Source organism: Salmo salar, chromosome 02, assembly GCF_965601325.2.
Source record: "Salmo salar chromosome 02, fSalSal1, whole genome shotgun sequence".
NCBI lineage: Eukaryota > Metazoa > Chordata > Actinopteri > Salmoniformes > Salmonidae > Salmo > Salmo salar.
Genome location: NC_138292.1, coordinates 82315856 through 82338214, shown reverse-complemented (window position 1 = coordinate 82338214; position 22359 = coordinate 82315856). Strand labels below are relative to the sequence as shown.

Sequence of the window (22359 nt, the reverse complement as noted above, 5' to 3'; positions counted from 1 at the left end):
GGTCTCAACTACACCCTATTCGATTAACCAATGTCGTTAAGAGATAGGGGAAGTCACATTAGCCCGGTTCGTTGGTAATGGTAGACTGTTAATATTCTGTGCTGACCATGTTCAGCGAGGGAAGATTCTGAAAATGAAAACTCTCAATGGGAAGAAAATCACAAGTCATGTCCCTGGAGCTTCGGCTAGGCTGAGGTTGTGTATAACATTAGCAGTGTGGTTAGATTTAGGTTTTAAATCTGATTTTAAGAAGAGAATTGTAGAAATATGCAGTGTTTATGACTTTATGGCTGTGGTAACGGCCCATGCTATCTGGAATCCCTGGGACGTCCATACCACACTACAACATTGCAGTTGACATTTAAAATGGTAGTGGGTAGGTTTAAGGCTAGGGACATCCCAAGGATCCCAGATAGCACAAAGCATGTGGTAACTAGTGACGACTCTCCTCCTGCGGATCTGGTTGAAAATGCATAACATGGCGTGGCTATGTCACCTACGGTGGTTGCCATACAAACACATCCACCCACACTCATCATCATTGCAGCCAACCTGATAACAAATATGTTAAACCAATGACAGTTTGTGGGTCAACTTTTATTAGTCACAAAAGACATTGACAACATTGCGATAAGGATAATGGCAGATCTGTTGCTAGAGACTGGGTTAGGATTAGGCCGAAACATTTTATATAGTTTATTAGTAATAAACATTTAGGGTTAGGATTAGGCCTAAACATTTATATAGTTTATTAGTAATAAACACTTAGGGTTAGGATTAGGCCTAAACATATATAGTTTGTTAGTGATAAATATTTAAGGTTAGGGTTTGAAATAAACATTTATACAGTTGTGTCGTGCATAAGAACAGCCCTTAGCCGTGGTATATTGGCCATATACCACACCCCCTGGGCCTTATTGCTTAATTATAGACCTGTTCAATAGCACTACTTCAAAATAACACATTTCAAAACAGCTAATTTCACATTTAGAAAAAAGGTTTTCTACTAACTCAGATCTGATTCCAGATCTATTGAAGACTGCCCTCACAGATCACTGTCAAATCACAAAGCTCCAGCACAGAGATTGATGTCCTGATTAGTCAATTAATCATTCAACCATTCAATCAATAAAATAATCATTCAATATAGCCAATGAATGAGCTGGTGGAGCAGCAGAGCCACCGTGGCACTCCCAGCAGCCTGACAGGAAGCTCCTGTGGAGGGAAACAGACGTTAAACAACACCTTAAAAATCTGTTTCTAACACGCGCACACACACAGAAACACAAACAAACAAACACACCTCTAGCAGCACAGTCATGTAGGACCTCCACCTCCACTGTGTGATTGGCTTTTCCAATACAGTTCAAAGCCATGAGGGTGTAATTCCCAGCATCCTCTCTGCTCAGGTGTGTGGGCGGGGTCAGCACCTGTCCGTCTCTCAGCCAGGTGACCGATGGGAGGGGATTGCCTCTGACATCACAAGTTAGCCCCTCCCCCGCTCGCACCTGCAGCTTGGCAGAACAGCAGAACTCAGGAGCGACTGGGGGGGAGAGAAAGGATACGAAACTTCAGTGAAACAACCATATTATAATCATCATCATGACCTCATAATTACATCCCATCATTTGATACCGTCATCTTTACAACCATCATAGCCACAGTACTGATCTGTACAGGTAGACATTACCAATCAAGTCACGAATCACCAGATGGACTCACAGTGCACGGTGGTGTTGAGGCATTCTGATTCCATTACAGGAGGAGGTTGGGGTCCCTGTGGTCCCAGATCCAACATGGCTGAACAACACAACTGGGCCCCGTCATCAACACTAGTGGGGGAGAACTGCAGGGAAAAGCTCCCATTCACTGGTTCCCTAATGTCATTGTTCAGTTGTTGTGTGTATAACACTGTCTGTTCACCATTGGTAGAGAGTTTGAAGAAGGTCACTCTGAGGTGCTCAATTGGAGCGGTGTTCTGGACAACACAATGCAGAGAGTACTGATGCCCCTCAACCACGGGACCAGAGTGGTTTAAATATCTGATGGATACTCTGTCTGGAAGCTCTGTGGAGGAAGGGAAACACACACCCACCATTGAAATGAACAGAGTGTGTTTCTGGTCAGTTACTAACAGGTTTCTGGTCAGTGTGTTACTAACAGGTTTCTGGTCAGTGTGTTACTAACAGGTTTCTGGTCAGTGTGTCACTAACAGGTTTCTGGTCAGTGTGTCACTAACAGGTTTCTGGTCAGTGTGTCACTAACAGGTTTCTGGTCAGTGTGTCACTAACAGGTTTCTGGTCAGTGTGTCACTAACAGGTTTCTGGTCAGTGTGTTACTAACATGTTTCTGGTCAGTGTGTTACTAACAGGTTTCTGGTCAGTGTGTTATTAACAGGTTTCTGGTCAGTGTGTCACTAACAGGTTTCTGGTCAGTATGTTACTAACCGGTTTCTGGTCAGTGTGTTACTAACAGGTTTCTGGTCAGTGTGTTACTAACAGGTTTCTGGCCAGTGTGTCACTAACAGGTTTCTGGTCAGTTACTAACAGGTTTCTGGTCAGTGTGTTACTAACAGGTTTCTGGTCAGTGTGTTACTAACAGGTTTCTGGCCAGTGTGTCACTAACAGGTTTCTGGTCAGTTACTAACAGGTTTCTGGTCAGTGTGTTACTAACAGGTTTCTGGTCAGTGTGTCACTAACAGGTTTCTGGTCAGTGTGTCACTAACAGGTTTCTGGTCAGTGTGTACTAACAGGTTTCTGGTCAGTGTGTTACTGACAGGTTTCTGGTCAGTGTGTCACTAACAGGTTTCTGGTCAAGTGTGTTACTAACAGGTTTCTGGTCAGTGTGTTACTAACAGGTTTCTGGTCAGTGTGTTACTAACAGGTTTCTGGTCAGTGTGTCACTAACAGGTTTCTGGTCAATTACTAACAGGTTTCTGGTCAGTGTGTTACTAACAGGTTTCTGGTCAGTGTGTTACTAACAGGTTTCTGGTCAGTGTGTCACTAACAGGTTTCTGGTCAGTTACTAACAGGTTTCTGGTCAGTGTGTTACTAACAGGTTTCTGGTCAGTGTGTTACTAACAGGTTTCTGGTCAGTGTGTCACTAACAGGTTTCTGGTCAGTTACTAACAGGTTTCTGGTCAGTTACTAACAGGTTTCTGGTCAGTGTGTTACTAACAGGTTTCTGGTCAGTGTGTTACTAACAGGTTTCTGGTCAGTTACTAACAGGTTTCTAGTCAGTGTGTTACTAACAGGTTCCTGGTCAGTGTGTTACTAACAGGTTTCTGGTCAGTGTGTTACTAACAGGTTTCTGGTCAGTGTGTTACTAACAGGTTTCTGGTCAGTTACTAACAGGTTTCTAGTCAGTGTGTTACTAACAGGTTTCTGGTCAGTGTGTTACTAACAGGTTTCTGGTCAGTGTGTTACTAACAGGTTTCTGGTCAGTGTGTTACTAACAGGTTTCTGGTCAGTGTGTTACTAACAGGTTTCTGGTCAGTGTGTCACTAACAGGTTTCTGGTCAGTGTGTCACTAACAGGTTTCTGGTCAGTGTGTCACTAACAGGTTTCTGGTCAGTGTGTCACTAACAGGTTTCTGGTCAGTGTGTCACTAACAGGTTTCTGGTCAGTGTGTTACTAACATGTTTCTGGTCAGTGTGTTACTAACAGGTTTCTGGTCAGTGTGTTATTAACAGGTTTCTGGTCAGTGTGTCACTAACAGGTTTCTGGTCAGTATGTTACTAACCGGTTTCTGGTCAGTGTGTTACTAACAAGTTTCTGGTCAGTTACTAACAGGTTTCTGGTCAGTTACTAACAGGTTTCTGGTCAGTGTGTTACTAACAGGTTTCTGGTCAGTGTGTCACTAACAGGTTTCTGGTCAGTGTGTCACTAACAGGTTTCTGGTCAGTTACTAACAGGTTTCTGGTCAGTGTGTTACTAACAGGTTTCTGGTCAGTGTGTCACTAACAGGTTTCTGGTCAGTGTGTTACTAACAGGTTTCTGGTCAGTGTGTTACTAACAGGTTTCTGGTCAGTTACTAACAGGTTTCTGGTCAGTGTGTTACTAACAGGTTTCTGGTCAGTGTGTTACTAACAGGTTTCTGGTCAGTGTGTCACTAACAGGTTTCTGGTCAGTTACTAACAGGTTTCTGGTCAGTGTGTTACTAACAGGTTTCTGGTCAGTGTGTTACTAACAGGTTTCTGGTCAGTGTGTCACTAACAGGTTTCTGGTCAGTTACTAACAGGTTTCTGGTCAGTGTGTTACTAACAGGTTTCTGGTCAGTGTGTTACTAACAGGTTTCTGGTCAGTGTGTCACTAACAGGTTTCTGGTCAGTTACTAACAGGTTTCTGGTCAGTTACTAACAGGTTTCTGGTCAGTGTGTTACTAACAGGTTTCTGGTCAGTGTGTTACTAACAGGTTTCTGGTCAGTGTGCACTAACAGGTTTCTGGTCAGTGTGTTACTAACAGGTTTCTGGTCAGTGTGTTACTAACAGGTTTCTGGTCAGTGTGTTACTAACAGGTTTCTGGTCAGTGTGTTACTAACAGGTTTCTGGTCAGTTACTAACAGGTTTCTAGTCAGTGTGTTACTAACAGGTTTCTGGTCAGTGTGTTACTAACAGGTTTCTGGTCAGTGTGTTACTAACAGGTTTCTGGTCAGTGTGTTACTAACAGGTTTCTGGTCAGTGTGTTACTAACAGGTTTCTGGTCAGTGTGTTACTAACAGGTTTCTGGTCAGTGTGTTACTAACAGGTTTCTGGTCAGTGTGTTACTAACAGGTTTCTGGTCAGTGTGTTACTAACAGGTTTCTGGTCAGTTACTAACAGATTTCTGGTCAGTGTGTTACTAACAGGTTTCTGGTCAGTTACTAACAGGTTTCTGGTCAGTTTTTTACTAACAGGTTTCTGGTCAGTGTGTTACTAACAGGTTTCTGGTCAGTTACTAACAGGTTTCTGGTCAGTGTGTTACTAACAGGTTTCTGGTCAGTGTGTTACTAACAGGTTTCTGGTCAGTGTGTTACTAACAGGTTTCTGGTCAGTGTGTCACTAACAGGTTTCTGGTCAGTGTGTCACTAACAGGTTTCTGGTCAGTTACTAACAGGTTTCTGGTCAGTGTTACTAACAGGTTTCTGGTCAGTGTGTTACTAACAGGTTTCTGGTCAGTGTGTTACTAACAGGTTTCTGGTCAGTTACTAACAGGTTTCTGGTCAGTGTGTTACTAACATGGTTTCTGGTCAGTGTGTTACTAACAGGTTTCTGGTCAGTGTGTTACTAACAGGTTTCTGGTCAGTGTGTCACTAACAGGTTTCTGGTCAGTTTACTAACAGGTTTCTGGTCAGTGTGTTACTAACAGGTTTCTGGTCAGTGTGTCACTAACAGGTTTCTGGTCAGTTACTAACAGGTTTCTGGTCAGTGTGACTAACAGGTTTCTGGTCAGTGTGTTACTAACAGGTTTCTGGTCAGTGTGTTACTAACAGGTTTCTGGTCAGTGTGTTACTAACAGGTTTCTGGTCAGTGTGTTACTAACAGGTTTCTGGTCAGTGTGTTACTAACAGGTTTCTGGTCAGTTACTAACAGGTTTCTGGTCAGTGTGTTACTAACAGGTTTCTGGTCAGTGTGTTACTAACAGGTTTCTGGTCAGTGTGTTACTAACAGGTTTCTGGTCAGTTACTAACAGGTTTCTGGTCAGTTTTTTAGTAACAGGTTTCTGGTCAGTGTGTTACTAACAGGTTTCTGGTCAGTTACTAACAGGTTTCTGGTCAGTGTGTTACTAACAGGTTTCTGGTCAGTGTGTTACTAACAGGTTTCTGGTCAGTTACTAACAGGTTTCTGGTCAGTGTGTTACTAACAGGTTTCTGGTCAGTTGTTACTAACAGGTTTCTGGTCAGTGTGTTACTAACAGGTTTCTGGTCAGTTACTAACAGGTTTCTGGTCAGTTTTACTAACAGGTTTCTGGTCAGTGTGTTACTAACAGGTTTCTGGTCAGTTACTAACAGGTTTCTGGTCAGTGTGTTACTAACAGGTTTCTGGTCAGTGTGTTACTAACAGGTTTATGGTCAGTGTGTTATTAACAGGTTTCTGGTCAGTGTGTCACTAACAGGTTTCTGGTCAGTATGTTACTAACAGGTTTCTGGTCAGTGTGTTACTAACAAGTTTCTGGTCAGTTACTAACAGGTTTCTGGTCAGTTACTAACAGGTTTCTGGTCAGTGTGTTACTAACAGGTTTCTGGTCATTTACTAACAGGTTTCTGGTCAGTGTGTCACTAATACTAACAGGTTTCTAGTCAGTGTGTTACTAACAGGTTTCTGGTCAGTGTGTTACTAACAGGTTTCTGGTCAGTGTGTTACTAACAGGTTTCTGGTCAGTGTGTCACTAACAGGTTTCTGGTCAGTTACTAACAGGTTTCTGGTCAGTGTGTTACTAACAGGTTTCTGGTCAGTTACTAACAGATTTCTGGTCAGTGTGTTACTAACAGGTTTTTGGTCAGTTACTAACAGGTTTCTGGTCAGTTACTAACAGGTTTCTGGTCAGTGTTTTACTAACAGGATTCTGGTCAGTGTGTTACTAACAGGTTTCTGGTCAGTTACTAACAGGTTTCTGGTCAGTGTGTTACTAACAGGTTTCTGGTCAGTTACTAACAGGTTTCTAGTCAGTGTGTTACTAACAGGTTTCTGGTCAGTGTGTTACTAACAGGTTTCTGGTCAGTGTGTTACTAACAGGTTTCTGGTCAGTGTGTCACTAACAGGTTTCTGGTCAGTTACTAACAGGTTTCTGGTCAGTGTGTTACTAACAGGTTTCTGGTCAGTTACTAACAGATTTCTGGTCAGTGTGTTACTAACAGGTTTTTGGTCAGTTACTAACAGGTTTCTGGTCAGTTACTAACAGGTTTCTGGTCAGTGTTTTACTAACAGGATTCTGGTCAGTGTGTTACTAACAGGTTTCTGGTCAGTTACTAAGAGGTTTCTGGTCAGTTACTAACAGGTTTCTGGTCAGTTACTAACAGGTTTCTGGTCAGTTACTAACAGGTTTCTGGTCATTGTGTTACTAACAGGTTTCTGGTCAGTGTGTTACTAACAGGTTTCTGGTCAGTGTGTTATTAACAGGTTTCTGGTCAGTTACTAACAGGTTTCTGGTCAGTGTGTTACTAACAGGTTTCTGGTCAGTGTGTTACTAACAGGTTTCTGGTCAGTTACTAACAGGTTTCTGGTCAGTGTGTTACTAACAGATTTCTGGTCAGTGTGTCACTAACAGGTTTCTGGTCAGTTACTAACAGGTTTCTGGTCAGTTACTAACAGGTTTCTGGTCAGTGTGTTACTAACAGGTTTCTGGTCAGTGTGTTACTAACAGGTTTCTGTTCAGTTACTAACAGGTTTCTAGTCAGTGTGTTACTAACAGGTTTCTGGTCAGTGTGTTACTAACAGGTTTCTGGTCAGTGTGATACTAACAGGTTTCTGGTCAGTGTGTTACTAACAGGTTTCTGGTCAGTGTGTTACTAACAGGTTTCTGGTCAGTGTGTTACTAACAGGTTTCTGGTCAGTGTGTTACTAACAGGTTTCTGGTCAGTTACTAACAGGTTTCTGGTCAGTGTGTTACTAACAGGTTTCTGGTCAGTGTGTCACTAACAGGTTTCTGGTCAGTGTGTTACTAACAGGTTTCTGGTCAGTGTGTTACTAACAGGTTTCTGGTCAGTGTGTTACTAACAGGTTTCTGGTCAGTTACTAACAGGTTTCTAGTCAGTGTGTTACTAACAGGTTTCTGGTCAGTGTGTTACTAACAGGTTTCTGGTCAGTGTGTTACTAACAGGTTTCTGGTCAGTGTGTTACTAACAGGTTTCTGGTCAGTGTGTTACTAACAGGTTTCTGGTCAGTGTGTTACTAACAGGTTTCTGGTCAGTGTGTTACTAACAGGTTTCTGGTCAGTGTGTTACTAACAGGTTTCTGGTCAGTGTGTTACTAACAGGTTTCTGGTCAGTGTGTCACTAACAGGTTTCTGGTCAGTTACTAACAGGTTTCTGGTCAGTGTGTTACTAACAGGTTTCTGGTCAGTGTGTTACTAACAGGTTTCTGGTCAGTTACTAACAGGTTTCTGGTCAGTTACTAACAGGTTTCTGGTCAGTGTGTTACTAACAGGTTTCTGGTCAGTGTGTTACTAACAGGTTTCTGGTCAGTTACTAACAGATTTCTGGTCAGTGTGTTACTAACAGGTTTCTGGTCAGTTACTAACAGGTTTCTGGTCAGTTTTTTACTAACAGGTTTCTGGTCAGTGTGTTAATAACAGGTTTCTGGTCAGTTACTAACAGGTTTCTGGTCAGTGTGTTACTAACATGTTTCTGGTCAGTGTGTTACTAACAGGTTTCTGGTCAGTGTGTTATTAACAGGTTTCTGGTCAGTGTGTCACTAACAGGTTTCTGGTCAGTATGTTACTAACAGGTTTCTAGTCAGTGTGTTACTAACAAGTTTCTGGTCAGTTACTAACAGGTTTCTGGTCAGTTACTAACAGGTTTCTGGTCAGTGTGTTACTAACAGGTTTCTGGTCAGTTACTAACAGGTTTCTGGTCAGTGTGTCACTAACAGGTTTCTGGTCAGTTACTAAAAGGTTTCTGGTCAGTTACTAACAGGTTTCTGGTCAGTGTGTTACAAACAGGTTTCTGGTCAGTGTGTTACTAACAGGTTTCTGATCAGTTACTAACAGGTTTCTGGTCAGTGTGTTACTAACAGGTTTCTGGTCAGTTACTAACAGGTTTCTAGTCAGTGTGTTACTAACAGGTTTCTGGTCAGTGTGTTACTAACAGGTTTCTGGTCAGTGTGTTACTAACAGGTTTCTGGTCAGTGTGTCACTAACAGGTTTCTGGTCAGTTACTAACAGGTTTCTGGTCAGTGTGTTACTAACAGGTTTCTGGTCAGTTACTAACAGATTTCTGGTCAGTGTGTTACTAACAGGTTTTTGGTCAGTTACTAACAGGTTTCTGGTTAGTTACTAACAGGTTTCTGGTCAGTGTTTTACTAACAGGATTCTGGTCAGTGTGTTACTAACAGGTTTCTGGTCAGTTACTAAGAGGTTTCTGGTCAGTTACTAACAGGTTTCTGGTCAGTTACTAACAGGTTTCTGGTCAGTTACTAACAGGTTTCTGGTCATTGTGTTACTAACAGGTTTCTGGTCAGTGTGTTACTAACAGGTTTCTGGTCAGTGTGTTATTAACAGGTTTCTGGTCAGTTACTAACAGGTTTCTGGTCAGTGTGTTACTAACAGGTTTCTGGTCAGTGTGTTACTAACAGGTTTCTGGTCAGTTACTAACAGGTTTCTGGTCAGTGTGTTACTAACAGATTTCTGGTCAGTGTGTCACTAACAGGTTTCTGGTCAGTTACTAACAGGTTTCTGGTCAGTTACTAACAGGTTTCTGGTCAGTGTGTTACTAACAGGTTTCTGGTCAGTGTGTTACTAACAGGTTTCTGGTCAGTTACTAACAGGTTTCTGGTCAGTGTGTTACTAACAGGTTTCTGGTCAGTGTGTTACTAACAGGTTTCTGGTCAGTGTGTTACTAACAGGTTTCTGGTCAGTGTGTTACTAACAGGTTTCTGGTCAGTGTGTTACTAACAGGTTTCTGGTCAGTGTGTTACTAACAGGTTTCTGGTCAGTGTGTTACTAACAGGTTTCTGGTCAGTGTGTTACTAACAGGTTTCTGGTCAGTTACTAACAGGTTTCTGGTCAGTGTGTTACTAACAGGTTTCTGGTCAGTGTGTTACTAACAGGTTTCTGGTCAGTGTGTCACTAACAGGTTTCTGGTCAGTTACTAACAGGTTTCTGGTCAGTTACTAACAGGTTTCTGGTCAGTGTGTTACTAACAGGTTTCTGGTCAGTTACTAACAGGTTTCTGGTCAGTTACTAACAGGTTTCTGGTCAGTGTGTTACTAACAGGTTTCTGGTCAGTTACTAACAGGTTTCTGGTCAGTGTGTTACTAACAGGTTTCTGGTCAGTGTGTTACTAACAGGTTTCTGGTCAGTGTGTTACTAACAGGTTTCTGGTCAGTGTGTTACTAACAGGTTTCTGGTCAGTGTGTTACTAACAGGTTTCTGGTCAGTTACTAACAGGTTTCTGGTCAGTGTGTTACTAACAGGTTTCTGGTCAGTGTGTACTAACAGGTTTCTGGTCAGTTACTAACAGGTTTCTGGTCAGTGTGTTACTAACAGGTTTCTGGTCAGTGTGTTACTAACAGGTTTCTGGTCAGTTACTAACAGGTTTCTGGTCAGTGTGTTACTAACAGGTTTCTGGTCAGTTACTAACAGGTTTCTGGTCAGTGTGTTACTAACAGGTTTCTGGTCAGTGTGTTACTAACAGGTTTCTGGTCAGTGTGTTACTAACAGGTTTCTGGTCAGTGTGTTACTAACAGGTTTCTGGTCAGTTACTAACAGGTTTCTGGTCAGTGTGTTACTAACAGGTTTCTGGTCAGTGTGTTACTAACAGGTTTCTGGTCAGTTACTAACAGGTTTCTGGTCAGTGTGTTACTAACAGGTTTCTGGTCAGTGTGTTACTAACAGGTTTCTGGTCAGTTACTAACAGGTTTCTGGTCAGTTACTAACAGGTTTCTGGTCAGTTACTAACAGGTTTCTGGTCAGTGTGTTACTAACAGGTTTCTGGTCAGTTACTAACAGGTTTCTGGTCAGTGTGTTACTAACAGGTTTCTGGTCAGTGTGTTACTAACAGGTTTCTGGTCAGTGTGTTACTAACAGGTTTCTGGTCAGTTACTAACAGGTTTCTGGTCAGTGTGTTACTAACAGGTTTCTGGTCAGTGTGTTACTAACAGGTTTCTGGTCAGTGTGTTACTAACAGGTTTCTGGTCAGTTACTAACAGGTTTCTGGTCAGTGTGTTACTAACAGGTTTCTGGTCAGTGTGTTACTAACAGGTTTCTGGTCAGTGTGTTACTAACAGGTTTCTGGTCAGTGTGTTACTAACAGGTTTCTGGTCAGTGTGTTACTAACAGGTTTCTGGTCAGTTACTAACAGGTTTCTGGTCAGTGTGTACTAACAGGTTTCTGGTCAGTGTGTTACTAACAGGTTTCTGGTCAGTGTGTTACTAACAGGTTTCTGGTCAGTGTGTTACTAACAGGTTTCTGGTCAGTGTGTTACTAACAGGTTTCTGGTCAGTGTGTTACTAACAGGTTTCTGGTCAGTGTTTACTAACAGGTTTCTGGTCAGTGTGTTACTAACAGGTTTCTGGTCAGTTACTAACAGGTTTCTGGTCAGTGTGTTACTAACAGGTTTCTGGTCAGTGTGTCACTAACAGGTTTCTGGTCAGTTACTAACAGGTTTCTGGTCAGTGTGTTACTAACAGGTTTCTGGTCAGTGTGTTACTAACAGGTTTCTGGTCAGTGTGTTACTAACAGGTTTCTGGTCAGTTACTAACAGGTTTCTGGTCAGTGTGTTACTAACAGGTTTCTGGTCAGTGTGTTACTAACAGGTTTCTGGTCAGTTACTAACAGGTTTCTGGTCAGTGTGTTACTAACAGGTTTCTGGTCAGTGTGTACTAACAGGTTTCTGGTCAGTGTGTTACTAACAGGTTTCTGGTCAGTGTGTACTAACAGGTTTCTGGTCAGTTACTAACAGGTTTCTGGTCAGTGTACTAACAGGTTTCTGGTCAGTGTGTTACTAACAGGTTTCTGGTCAGTGTGTTACTAACAGGTTTCTGGTCAGTGTGTTACTAACAGGTTTCTGGTCAGTGTGTTACTAACAGGTTTCTGGTCAGTGTGTTACTAACAGGTTTCTGGTCAGTTACTAACAGGTTTCTGGTCAGTTACTAACAGGTTTCTGGTCAGTGTGTTACTAACAGGTTTCTGGTCAGTTACTAACAGGTTTCTGGTCAGTGTGTCACTAACAGGTTTCTGGTCAGTTACTAACAGGTTTCTGGTCAGTTACTAACAGGTTTCTGGTCAGTGTGTTACTAACAGGTTTCTGGTCAGTGTGTTACTAACAGGTTTCTGGTCAGTTACTAACAGGTTTCTGGTCAGTGTGTTACTAACAGGTTTCTGGTCAGTTACTAACAGGTTTCTGGTCAGTGTGTTACTAACAGGTTTCTGGTCAGTGTGTTACTAACAGGTTTCTGGTCAGTGTGTTACTAACAGGTTTCTGGTCAGTGTGTTACTAACAGGTTTCTGGTCAGTGTGTTACTAACAGGTTTCTGGTCAGTGTGTTACTAACAGGTTTCTGGTCAGGGACACGGTTTCTGGTCAGTTACTAACAGGTTTCTGGTCAGTGTGTTACTAACAGGTTTCTGGTCAGTGTGTTACTAACAGGTTTCTGGTCAGTGTGTTACTAACAGGTTTCTGGTCAGTGTGTTACTAACAGGTTTCTGGTCAGTTACTAACAGGTTTCTGGTCAGTGTGTTACTAACAGGTTTCTGGTCAGTGTGTTACTAACAGGTTTCTGGTCAGTGTGACTAACAGGTTTCTGGTCAGTGTGTTACTAACAGGTTTCTGGTCAGTGTGTTACTAACAGGTTTCTGGTCAGTGTGTTACTAACAGATTTCTGGTCAGTGTGTTACTAACAGGTTTCTGGTCAGTTACTAACAGGTTTCTGGTCAGTTACTAACAGGTTTCTGGTCAGTGTGTTACTAACAGGTTTCTGGTCAGTGTGTTACTAACAGGTTTCTGGTCAGTTACTAACAGGTTTCTAGTCAGTGTGTTACTAACAGGTTTCTGGTCAGTGTGTTACTAACAGGTTTCTGGTCAGTGTGTTACTAACAGGTTTCTGGTCAGTGTGTTACTAACAGGTTTCTGGTCAGTGTGTTACTAACAGGTTTCTGGTCAGTGTGTTACTAACAGGTTTCTGGTCAGTGTGTTACTAACAGGTTTCTGGTCAGTTACTAACAGGTTTCTGGTCAGTGTGTTACTAACAGGTTTCTGGTCAGTGTGTCACTAACAGGTTTCTGGTCAGTTACTAACAGGTTTCTGGTCAGTGTGTTACTAACAGGTTTCTGGTCAGTGTGTTACTAACAGGTTTCTGGTCAGTTACTAACAGGTTTCTGGTCAGTTACTAACAGGTTTCTGGTCAGTGTGTTACTAACAGATTTCTGGTCAGTGTGTTACTAACAGGTTTCTGGTCAGTTACTAACAGATTTCTGGTCAGTGTGTTACTAACAGGTTTCTGGTCAGTTACTAACAGGTTTCTGGTCAGTTTTTTACTAACAGGTTTCTGGTCAGTGTGTTAATAACAGGTTTCTGGTCAGTTACTAACAGGTTTCTGGTCAGTGTGTTACTAACATGTTTCTGGTCAGTGTGTTACTAACAGGTTTCTGGTCAGTGTGTTATTAACAGGTTTCTGGTCAGTGTGTCACTAACAGGTTTCTGGTCAGTATGTTACTAACAGGTTTCTAGTCAGTGTGTTACTAACAAGTTTCTGGTCAGTTACTAACAGGTTTCTGGTCAGTTACTAACAGGTTTCTGGTCAGTGTGTTACTAACAGGTTTCTGGTCAGTTACTAACAGGTTTCTGGTCAGTGTGTCACTAACAGGTTTCTGGTCAGTTACTAAAAGGTTTCTGGTCAGTTACTAACAGGTTTCTGGTCAGTGTGTTACAAACAGGTTTCTGGTCAGTGTGTTACTAACAGGTTTCTGATCAGTTACTAACAGGTTTCTGGTCAGTGTGTTACTAACAGGTTTCTGGTCAGTTACTAACAGGTTTCTAGTCAGTGTGTTACTAACAGGTTTCTGGTCAGTGTGTTACTAACAGGTTTCTGGTCAGTGTGTTACTAACAGGTTTCTGGTCAGTGTGTCACTAACAGGTTTCTGGTCAGTTACTAACAGGTTTCTGGTCAGTGTGTTACTAACAGGTTTCTGGTCAGTTACTAACAGATTTCTGGTCAGTGTGTTACTAACAGGTTTCTGGTCAGTGGTACTAACAGGTTTCTGGTCAGTTACTAACAGGTTTCTGGTCAGTGTTTTACTAACAGGATTCTGGTCAGTGTGTTACTAACAGGTTTCTGGTCAGTTACTAAGAGGTTTCTGGTCAGTTACTAACAGGTTTCTGGTCAGTTACTAACAGGTTTCTGGTCAGTTACTAACAGGTTTCTGGTCATTGTGTTACTAACAGGTTTCTGGTCAGTGTGTTACTAACAGGTTTCTGGTCAGTGTGTTATTAACAGGTTTCTGGTCAGTTACTAACAGGTTTCTGGTCAGTGTGTTACTAACAGGTTTCTGGTCAGTGTGTTACTAACAGGTTTCTGGTCAGTTACTAACAGGTTTCTGGTCAGTGTGTTACTAACAGATTTCTGGTCAGTGTGTCACTAACAGGTTTCTGGTCAGTTACTAACAGGTTTCTGGTCAGTTACTAACAGGTTTCTGGTCAGTGTGTTACTAACAGGTTTCTGGTCAGTGTGTTACTAACAGGTTTCTGGTCAGTGTGTTACTAACAGGTTTCTGGTCAGTGTGTTACTAACAGGTTTCTGGTCAGTGTGTTACTAACAGGTTTCTGGTCAGTGTGTTACTAACAGGTTTCTGGTCAGTGTGTTACTAACAGGTTTCTGGTCAGTGTGTACTAACAGGTTTCTGGTCAGTGTGTTACTAACAGGTTTCTGTCAGTGTGTTACTAACAGTTTCTGGTCAGTTACTAACAGGTTTCTGGTCAGTGTGTTACTAACAGGTTTCTGGTCAGTGTGTTACTAACAGGTTTCTGGTCAGTGTGTTACTAACAGGTTTCTGGTCAGTGTGTCACTAACAGGTTTCTGGTCAGTTACTAACAGGTTTCTGGTCAGTGTGTTACTAACAGGTTTCTGGTCAGTGTGTTACTAACAGGTTTCTGGTCAGTGTGTTACTAACAGGTTTCTGGTCAGTTACTAACAGGTTTCTGGTCAGTGTGTTACTAACAGGTTTCTGGTCAGTTACTAACAGGTTTCTGGTCAGTGTGTTACTAACAGGTTTCTGGTCAGTGTGACTAACAGGTTTCTGGTCAGTGTGTTACTAACAGGTTTCTGGTCAGTGTGTTACTAACAGGTTTCTGGTCAGTTACTAACAGGTTTCTGGTCAGTGTGTTACTAACAGGTTTCTGGTCAGTGTGTTACTAACAGGTTTCTGGTCAGTGTGTTACTAACAGGTTTCTGGTCAGTTACTAACAGGTTTCTGGTCAGTGTGTTACTAACAGGTTTCTGGTCAGTGTGTCACTAACAGGTTTCTGGTCAGTTACTAACAGGTTTCTGGTCAGTTACTAACAGGTTTCTGGTCAGTGTGTTACTAACAGGTTTCTGGTCAGTGTGTTACTAACAGGTTTCTGGTCAGTTACTAACAGGTTTCTGGTCAGTGTGTTACTAACAGGTTTCTGGTCAGTGTGTTACTAACAGGTTTCTGGTCAGTGTGTTACTAACAGGTTTCTGGTCAGTGTGTTACTAACAGGTTTCTGGTCAGTGTGTTACTAACAGGTTTCTGGTCAGTTACTAACAGGTTTCTGGTCAGTGTGTTACTAACAGGTTTCTGGTCAGTGTGTTACTAACAGGTTTCTGGTCAGTGTGTTACTAACAGGTTTCTGGTCAGTGTGTACTAACAGGTTTCTGGTCAGTGTGACTAACAGGTTTCTGGTCAGTTACTAACAGGTTTCTGGTCAGTGTGTTACTAACAGGTTTCTGGTCAGTGTGTACTAACAGGTTTCTGGTCAGTGTGTTACTAACAGGTTTCTGGTCAGTGTGTACTAACAGGTTTCTGGTCAGTGTGTTACTAACAGGTTTCTGGTCAGTGTGTTACTAACAGGTTTCTGGTCAGTTACTAACAGGTTTCTGGTCAGTTACTAACAGGTTTCTGGTCAGTTACTAACAGGTTTCTGGTCAGTGTGTTACTAACAGGTTTCTGGTCAGTGTGTTACTAACAGGTTTCTGGTCAGTTACTAACAGGTTTCTAGTCAGTGTGTTACTAACAGGTTTCTGGTCAGTGTGTTACTAACAGGTTTCTGGTCAGTGTGTTACTAACAGGTTTCTGGTCAGTGTGTTACTAACAGGTTTCTGGTCAGTGTGTTACTAACAGGTTTCTGGTCAGTGTGTTACTAACAGGTTTCTGGTCAGTGTGTTACTAACAGGTTTCTGGTCAGTGTGTTACTAACAGGTTTCTGGTCAGTGTGTACTAACAGGTTTCTGGTCAGTGTGTTACTAACAGGTTTCTGGTCAGTGTGTTACTAACAGGTTTCTGGTCAGTTACTAACAGGTTTCTGGTCAGTGTGTTACTAACAGGTTTCTGGTCAGTGTGTCACTAACAGGTTTCTGGTCAGTTACTAACAGGTTTCTGGTCAGTGTGTTACTAACAGGTTTCTGGTCAGTGTGTTACTAACAGGTTTCTGCAGTTACTAAAGTTTCTGGTCAGTTACTAACAGGTTTCTGGTCAGTTACTAACAGGTTTCTGGTCAGTGTGTTACTAACAGGTTTCTGGTCAGTGTGTTACTAACAGGTTTCTGGTCAGTTCTGGTCAGTGTGTTACTAACAGGTTTCTGGTCAGTTACTAACAGGTTTCTGGTCAGTGTGTTACTAACAGGTTTCTGGTCAGTGTGTTACTAACAGGTTTCTGGTCAGTTACTAACAGGTTTCTGGTCAGTGTGTTACTAACAGGTTTCTGGTCAGTGTGTTACTAACAGGTTTCTGGTCAGTTACTAACAGGTTTCTGGTCAGTTACTAACAGGTTTCTGGTCAGTGTGTTACTAACAGGTTTCTGGTCAGTGTGTTACTAACAGGTTTCTGGTCAGTTACTAACAGGTTTCTGGTCAGTGTGTTACTAACAGGTTTCTGGTCAGTGTGTTACTAACAGGTTTCTGGTCAGTGTGTTACTAACAGGTTTCTGGTCAGTGTGTTACTAACAGGTTTCTGGTCAGTGTGTACTAACAGGTTTCTGGTCAGTGTGTTACTAACAGGTTTCTGGTCAGTGTGTTACTAACAGGTTTCTGGTCAGTTACTAACAGGTTTCTGGTCAGTGTGTTACTAACAGGTTTCTGGTCAGTGTGACTAACAGGTTTCTGGTCAGTTACTAACAGGTTTCTGGTCAGTGTTTACTAACAGGCGGCAGCTAACAGGTTTCTGGTCAGTGTGTTACTAACAGGTTTCTGGTCAGTTACTAACAGGTTTCTGGTCAGTTACTAACAGGTTTCTGGTCAGTGTGTTACTAACAGGTTTCTGGTCAGTGTGTTACTAACAGGTTTCTGGTCAGTGTGTTACTAACAGGTTTCTGGTCAGTTACTAACAGGTTTCTGGTCAGTGTGTTACTAACAGGTTTCTGGTCAGTTACTAACAGGTTTCTGGTCAGTGTGTTACTAACAGGTTTCTGGTCAGTGTGTTACTAACAGGTTTCTGGTCAGTGTGTTACTAACAGGTTTCTGGTCAGTGTGTTACTAACAGGTTTCTGGTCAGTGTGTTACTAACAGGTTTCTGGTCAGTGTGTTACTAACAGGTTTCTGGTCAGTGTGTTACTAACAGGTTTCTGGTCAGTGTGTTACTAACAGGTTTCTGGTCAGTGTGTTACTAACAGGTTTCTGGTCAGTGTGTTACTAACAGGTTTCTGGTCAGTTACTAACAGGTTTCTGGTCAGTGTGTTACTAACAGGTTTCTGGTCAGTGTGTCACTAACAGGTTTCTGGTCAGTTACTAACAGGTTTCTGGTCAGTTACTAACAGGTTTCTGGTCAGTGTGTTACTAACAGGTTTCTGGTCAGTGTGTTACTAACAGGTTTCTGGTCAGTTACTAACAGGTTTCTGGTCAGTGTGTTACTAACAGGTTTCTGGTCAGTGTGTTACTAACAGGTTTCTGGTCAGTGTGTTACTAACAGGTTTCTGGTCAGTGTGTACTAACAGGTTTCTGGTCAGTGTGTTACTAACAGGTTTCTGGTCAGTGTGTTACTAACAGGTTTCTGGTCAGTGTGTTACTAACAGGTTTCTGGTCAGTGTGTTACTAACAGGTTTCTGGTCAGTTACTAACAGGTTTCTGGTCAGTGTGTTACTAACAGGTTTCTGGTCAGTGTGTTACTAACAGGTTTCTGGTCAGTGTGTTACTAACAGGTTTCTGGTCAGTGTGTTACTAACAGGTTTCTGGTCAGTTACTAACAGGTTTCTGGTCAGTTACTAACAGGTTTCTGGTCAGTGGTACTAACAGGTTTCTGGTCAGTGTGTTACTAACAGGTTTCTGGTCAGTGTGTTACTAACAGGTTTCTGGTCAGTTACTAACAGGTTTCTGGTCAGTGTGTTACTAACAGGTTTCTGGTCAGTCCGGTCGGTCGTACTAACAGGTTTCTGGTCAGTGTGTTACTAACAGGTTTCTGGTCAGTGTGTTACTAACAGGTTCTGGTCAGTTACTAACAGGTTTCTGGTCAGTTACTAACAGGTTTCTGGTCAGTGTGTTACTAACAGGTTTCTGGTCAGTGTGTCACTAACAGGTTTCTGGTCAGTTACTAACAGGTTTCTGGTCAGTTACTAACAGGTTTCTGGTCAGTGTGTTACTAACAGGTTTCTGGTCAGTGTGTTACTAACAGGTTTCTGGTCAGTGTTACTAACAGGTTTCTGGTCAGTGTGTTACTAACAGGTTTCTGGTCAGTGTGTTACTAACAGGTTTCTGGTCAGTGTGTTACTAACAGGTTTCTGGTCAGTGTGTTACTAACAGGTTTCTGGTCAGTGTGTTACTAACAGGTTTCTGGTCAGTGTGTCACTAACAGGTTTCTGGTCAGTTACTACCAGGTTTCTGGTCAGTGTGTTACTAACAGGTTTCTGGTCAGTTACTAACAGATTTCTGGTCAGTGTGTTACTAACAGGTTTCTGGTCAGTTACTAACAGGTTTCTGGTCAGTTTTTTACTAACAGGTTTCTGGTCAGTGTGTTACTAACAGGTTTCTGGTCAGTTACTAACAGGTTTCTGGTCAGTGTGTTACTAACATGTTTCTGGTCAGTGTGTTACTAACAGGTTTCTGGTCAGTGTGTTATTAACAGGTTTCTGGTCAGTGTGTCACTAACAGGTTTCTGGTCAGTATGTTACTAACAGGTTTCTGGTCAGTGTGTTACTAACAAGTTTCTGGTCAGTTACTAACAGGTTTCTGGTCAGTTACTAACAGGTTTCTGGTCAGTGTGTTACTAACAGGTTTCTGGTCAGTTACTAACAGGTTTCTGGTCAGTGTGTCACTAACAGGTTTCTGGTCAGTTACTAACAGGTTTCTGGTCAGTTACTAACAGGTTTCTGGTCAGTGTGTTACTAACAGGTTTCTGGTCAGTGTGTTACTAACAGGTTTCTGGTCAGTTACTAACAGGTTTCTGGTCAGTGTGTTACTAACAGGTTTCTGGTCAGTTACTAACAGGTTTCTGGTCAGTGTGTTACTAACAGGTTTCTGGTCAGTGTGTTACTAACAGGTTTCTGGTCAGTGTGTTACTAACAGGTTTCTGGTCAGTGTGTTACTAACAGGTTTCTGGTCAGTTACTAACAGGTTTCTGGTCAGTGTGTTACTAACAGGTTTCTGGTCAGTGTGTTACTAACAGGTTTCTGGTCAGTGTGTTACTAACAGGTTTCTGGTCAGTGTGTACTAACAGGTTTCTGGTCAGTTACTAACAGGTTTCTGGTCAGTTACTAACAGGTTTCTGGTCAGTGTGTTACTAACAGGTTTCTGGTCAGTGTGTTACTAACAGGTTTCTGGTCAGTTACTAACAGGTTTCTGGTCAGTGTGTACTAACAGGTTTCTGGTCAGTTACTAACAGGTTTCTGGTCAGTGTGTTACTAACAGGTTTCTGGTCAGTTACTAACAGGTTTCTGGTCAGTGTGTTACTAACAGGTTTCTGGTCAGTTACTAACAGGTTTCTGGTCAGTGTGTTACTAACAGGTTTCTGGTCAGTTACTAACAGGTTTCTGGTCAGTGTGTTACTAACAGGTTTCTGGTCAGTGTGTTACTAACAGGTTTCTGGTCAGTGTGTTACTAACAGGTTTCTGGTCAGTGTGTTACTAACAGGTTTCTGGTCAGTGTGTTACTAACAGGTTTCTGGTCAGTGTGTTACTAACAGGTTTCTGGTCAGTTACTAACAGGTTTCTGGTCAGTGTGTTACTAACAGGTTTCTGGTCAGTGTGTTACTAACAGGTTTCTGGTCAGTTACTAACAGGTTTCTGGTCAGTGTGTTACTAACAGGTTTCTGGTCAGTGTGTTACTAACAGGTTTCTGGTCAGTGTGTTACTAACAGGTTTCTGGTCAGTGTGTTACTAACAGGTTTCTGGTCAGTGTGTTACTAACAGGTTTCTGGTCAGTTACTAACAGGTTTCTGGTCAGTGTGTTACTAACAGGTTTCTGGTCAGTTACTAACAGGTTTCTGGTCAGTGTGTTACTAACAGGTTTCTGGTCAGTGTGTTACTAACAGGTTTCTGGTCAGTGTGTTACTAACAGGTTTCTGGTCAGTGTGTTACTAACAGGTTTCTGGTCAGTTACTAACAGGTTTCTGGTCAGTGTGTTACTAACAGGTTTCTGGTCAGTTACTAACAGGTTTCTGGTCAGTGTGTTACTAACAGGTTTCTGGTCAGTTACTAACAGGTTTCTGGTCAGTTACTAACAGGTTTCTGGTCAGTGTTTACTAACAGGTTTCTGGTCAGTGTGTTACTAACAGGTTTCTGGTCAGTGTGTTACTAACAGGTTTCTGGTCAGTTACTAACAGGTTTCTGGTCAGTGTGTTACTAACAGGTTTCTGGTCAGTGTGTTACTAACAGGTTTCTGGTCAGTGTGTTACTAACAGGTTTCTGGTCAGTGTGTTACTAACAGGTTTCTGGTCAGTTACTAACAGGTTTCTGGTCAGTGTGTTACTAACAGGTTTCTGGTCAGTTACTAACAGGTTTCTGGTCAGTGTGTTACTAACAGGTTTCTGGTCAGTGTGTTACTAACAGGTTTCTGGTCAGTGTGTTACTAACAGGTTTCTGGTCAGTGTGTTACTAACAGGTTTCTGGTCAGTGTGTTACTAACAGGTTTCTGGTCAGTGTGTACTAACAGGTTTCTGGTCAGTTACTAACAGGTTTCTGGTCAGTGTGTACTAACAGGTTTCTGGTCAGTTACTAACAGGTTTCTGGTCAGTGTGTTACTAACAGGTTTCTGGTCAGTTACTAACAGGTTTCTGGTCATTGTGTTACTAACAGGTTTCTGGTCAGTGTGTTACTAACAGGTTTCTGGTCAGTGTGTTACTAACAGGTTTCTGGTCAGTTACTAACAGGTTTCTGGTCAGTGTGTTACTAACAGGTTTCTGGTCAGTGTGTTACTAACAGGTTTCTGGTCAGTTACTAACAGGTTTCTGGTCAGTGTGTTACTAACAGGTTTCTGGTCAGTGTGTCACTAACAGGTTTCTGGTCAGTTACTAACAGGTTTCTGGTCAGTTACTAACAGGTTTCTGGTCAGTGTGTTACTAACAGGTTTCTGGTCAGTGTGTTACTAACAGGTTTCTGGTCAGTTACTAACAGGTTTCTGGTCAGTGTGTTACTAACAGGTTTCTGGTCAGTGTGTTACTAACAGGTTTCTGGTCAGTGTGTTACTAACAGGTTTCTGGTCAGTGTGTTACTAACAGGTTTCTGGTCAGTGTGTTACTAACAGGTTTCTGGTCAGTGTGTTACTAACAGGTTTCTGGTCAGTTACTAACAGGTTTCTGGTCAGTGTGTTACTAACAGGTTTCTGGTCAGTGTGTTACTAACAGGTTTCTGGTCAGTGTGTTACTAACAGGTTTCTGGTCAGTTACTAACAGGTTTCTGGTCAGTGTGTTACTAACAGGTTTCTGGTCAGTGTGTTACTAACAGGTTTCTGGTCAGTTACTAACAGGTTTCTGGTCAGTGTGTTACTAACAGGTTTCTGGTCAGTGTGTTACTAACAGGTTTCTGGTCAGTGTGTTACTAACAGGTTTCTGGTCAGTGTGTCACTAACAGGTTTCTGGTCAGTTACTAACAGGTTTCTGGTCAGTTACTAACAGGTTTCTGGTCAGTGTGTTACTAACAGGTTTCTGGTCAGTGTGTTACTAACAGGTTTCTGGTCAGTTACTAACAGGTTTCTGGTCAGTGTGTTACTAACAGGTTTCTGGTCAGTGTGTTACTAACAGGTTTCTGGTCAGTGTGTTACTAACAGGTTTCTGGTCAGTGTGTTACTAACAGGTTTCTGGTCAGTGTGTTACTAACAGGTTTCTGGTCAGTGTGTCACTAACAGGTTTCTGGTCAGTTACTAACAGGTTTCTGGTCAGTGTGTTACTAACAGGTTTCTGGTCAGTTACTAACAGATTTCTGGTCAGTGTGTTACTAACAGGTTTCTGGTCAGTTACTAACAGGTTTCTGGTCAGTGTTTTACTAACAGGTTTCTGGTCAGTGTGTTACTAACAGGTTTCTGGTCAGTTACTAACAGGTTTCTGGTCAGTGTGTTACTAACAGGTTT

At 42.1% G+C, this 22359-nt stretch overlaps 1 protein-coding gene across 1 annotated transcript in view; it reads right to left on the bottom strand.

The window, feature by feature from the left end:
• Positions 1-582: 582 nt before the first annotated feature.
• The window catches only part of LOC106598717 (vascular cell adhesion protein 1), a 49439-nt gene continuing 27662 nt past the window's right edge, over positions 583-22359 (bottom strand). The window contains exons 3-5 of the mRNA XM_045710977.2: positions 1723-2067; positions 1304-1543; positions 583-1215 (exon numbers count right to left, since the gene is read on the bottom strand). Of these exons, the coding sequence (XP_045566933.1) occupies positions 1142-1215; positions 1304-1543; positions 1723-2067 (659 nt within the window). The 3' untranslated portion in view covers positions 583-1141. The remainder of the gene's footprint in view (positions 1216-1303; positions 1544-1722; positions 2068-22359) is intronic.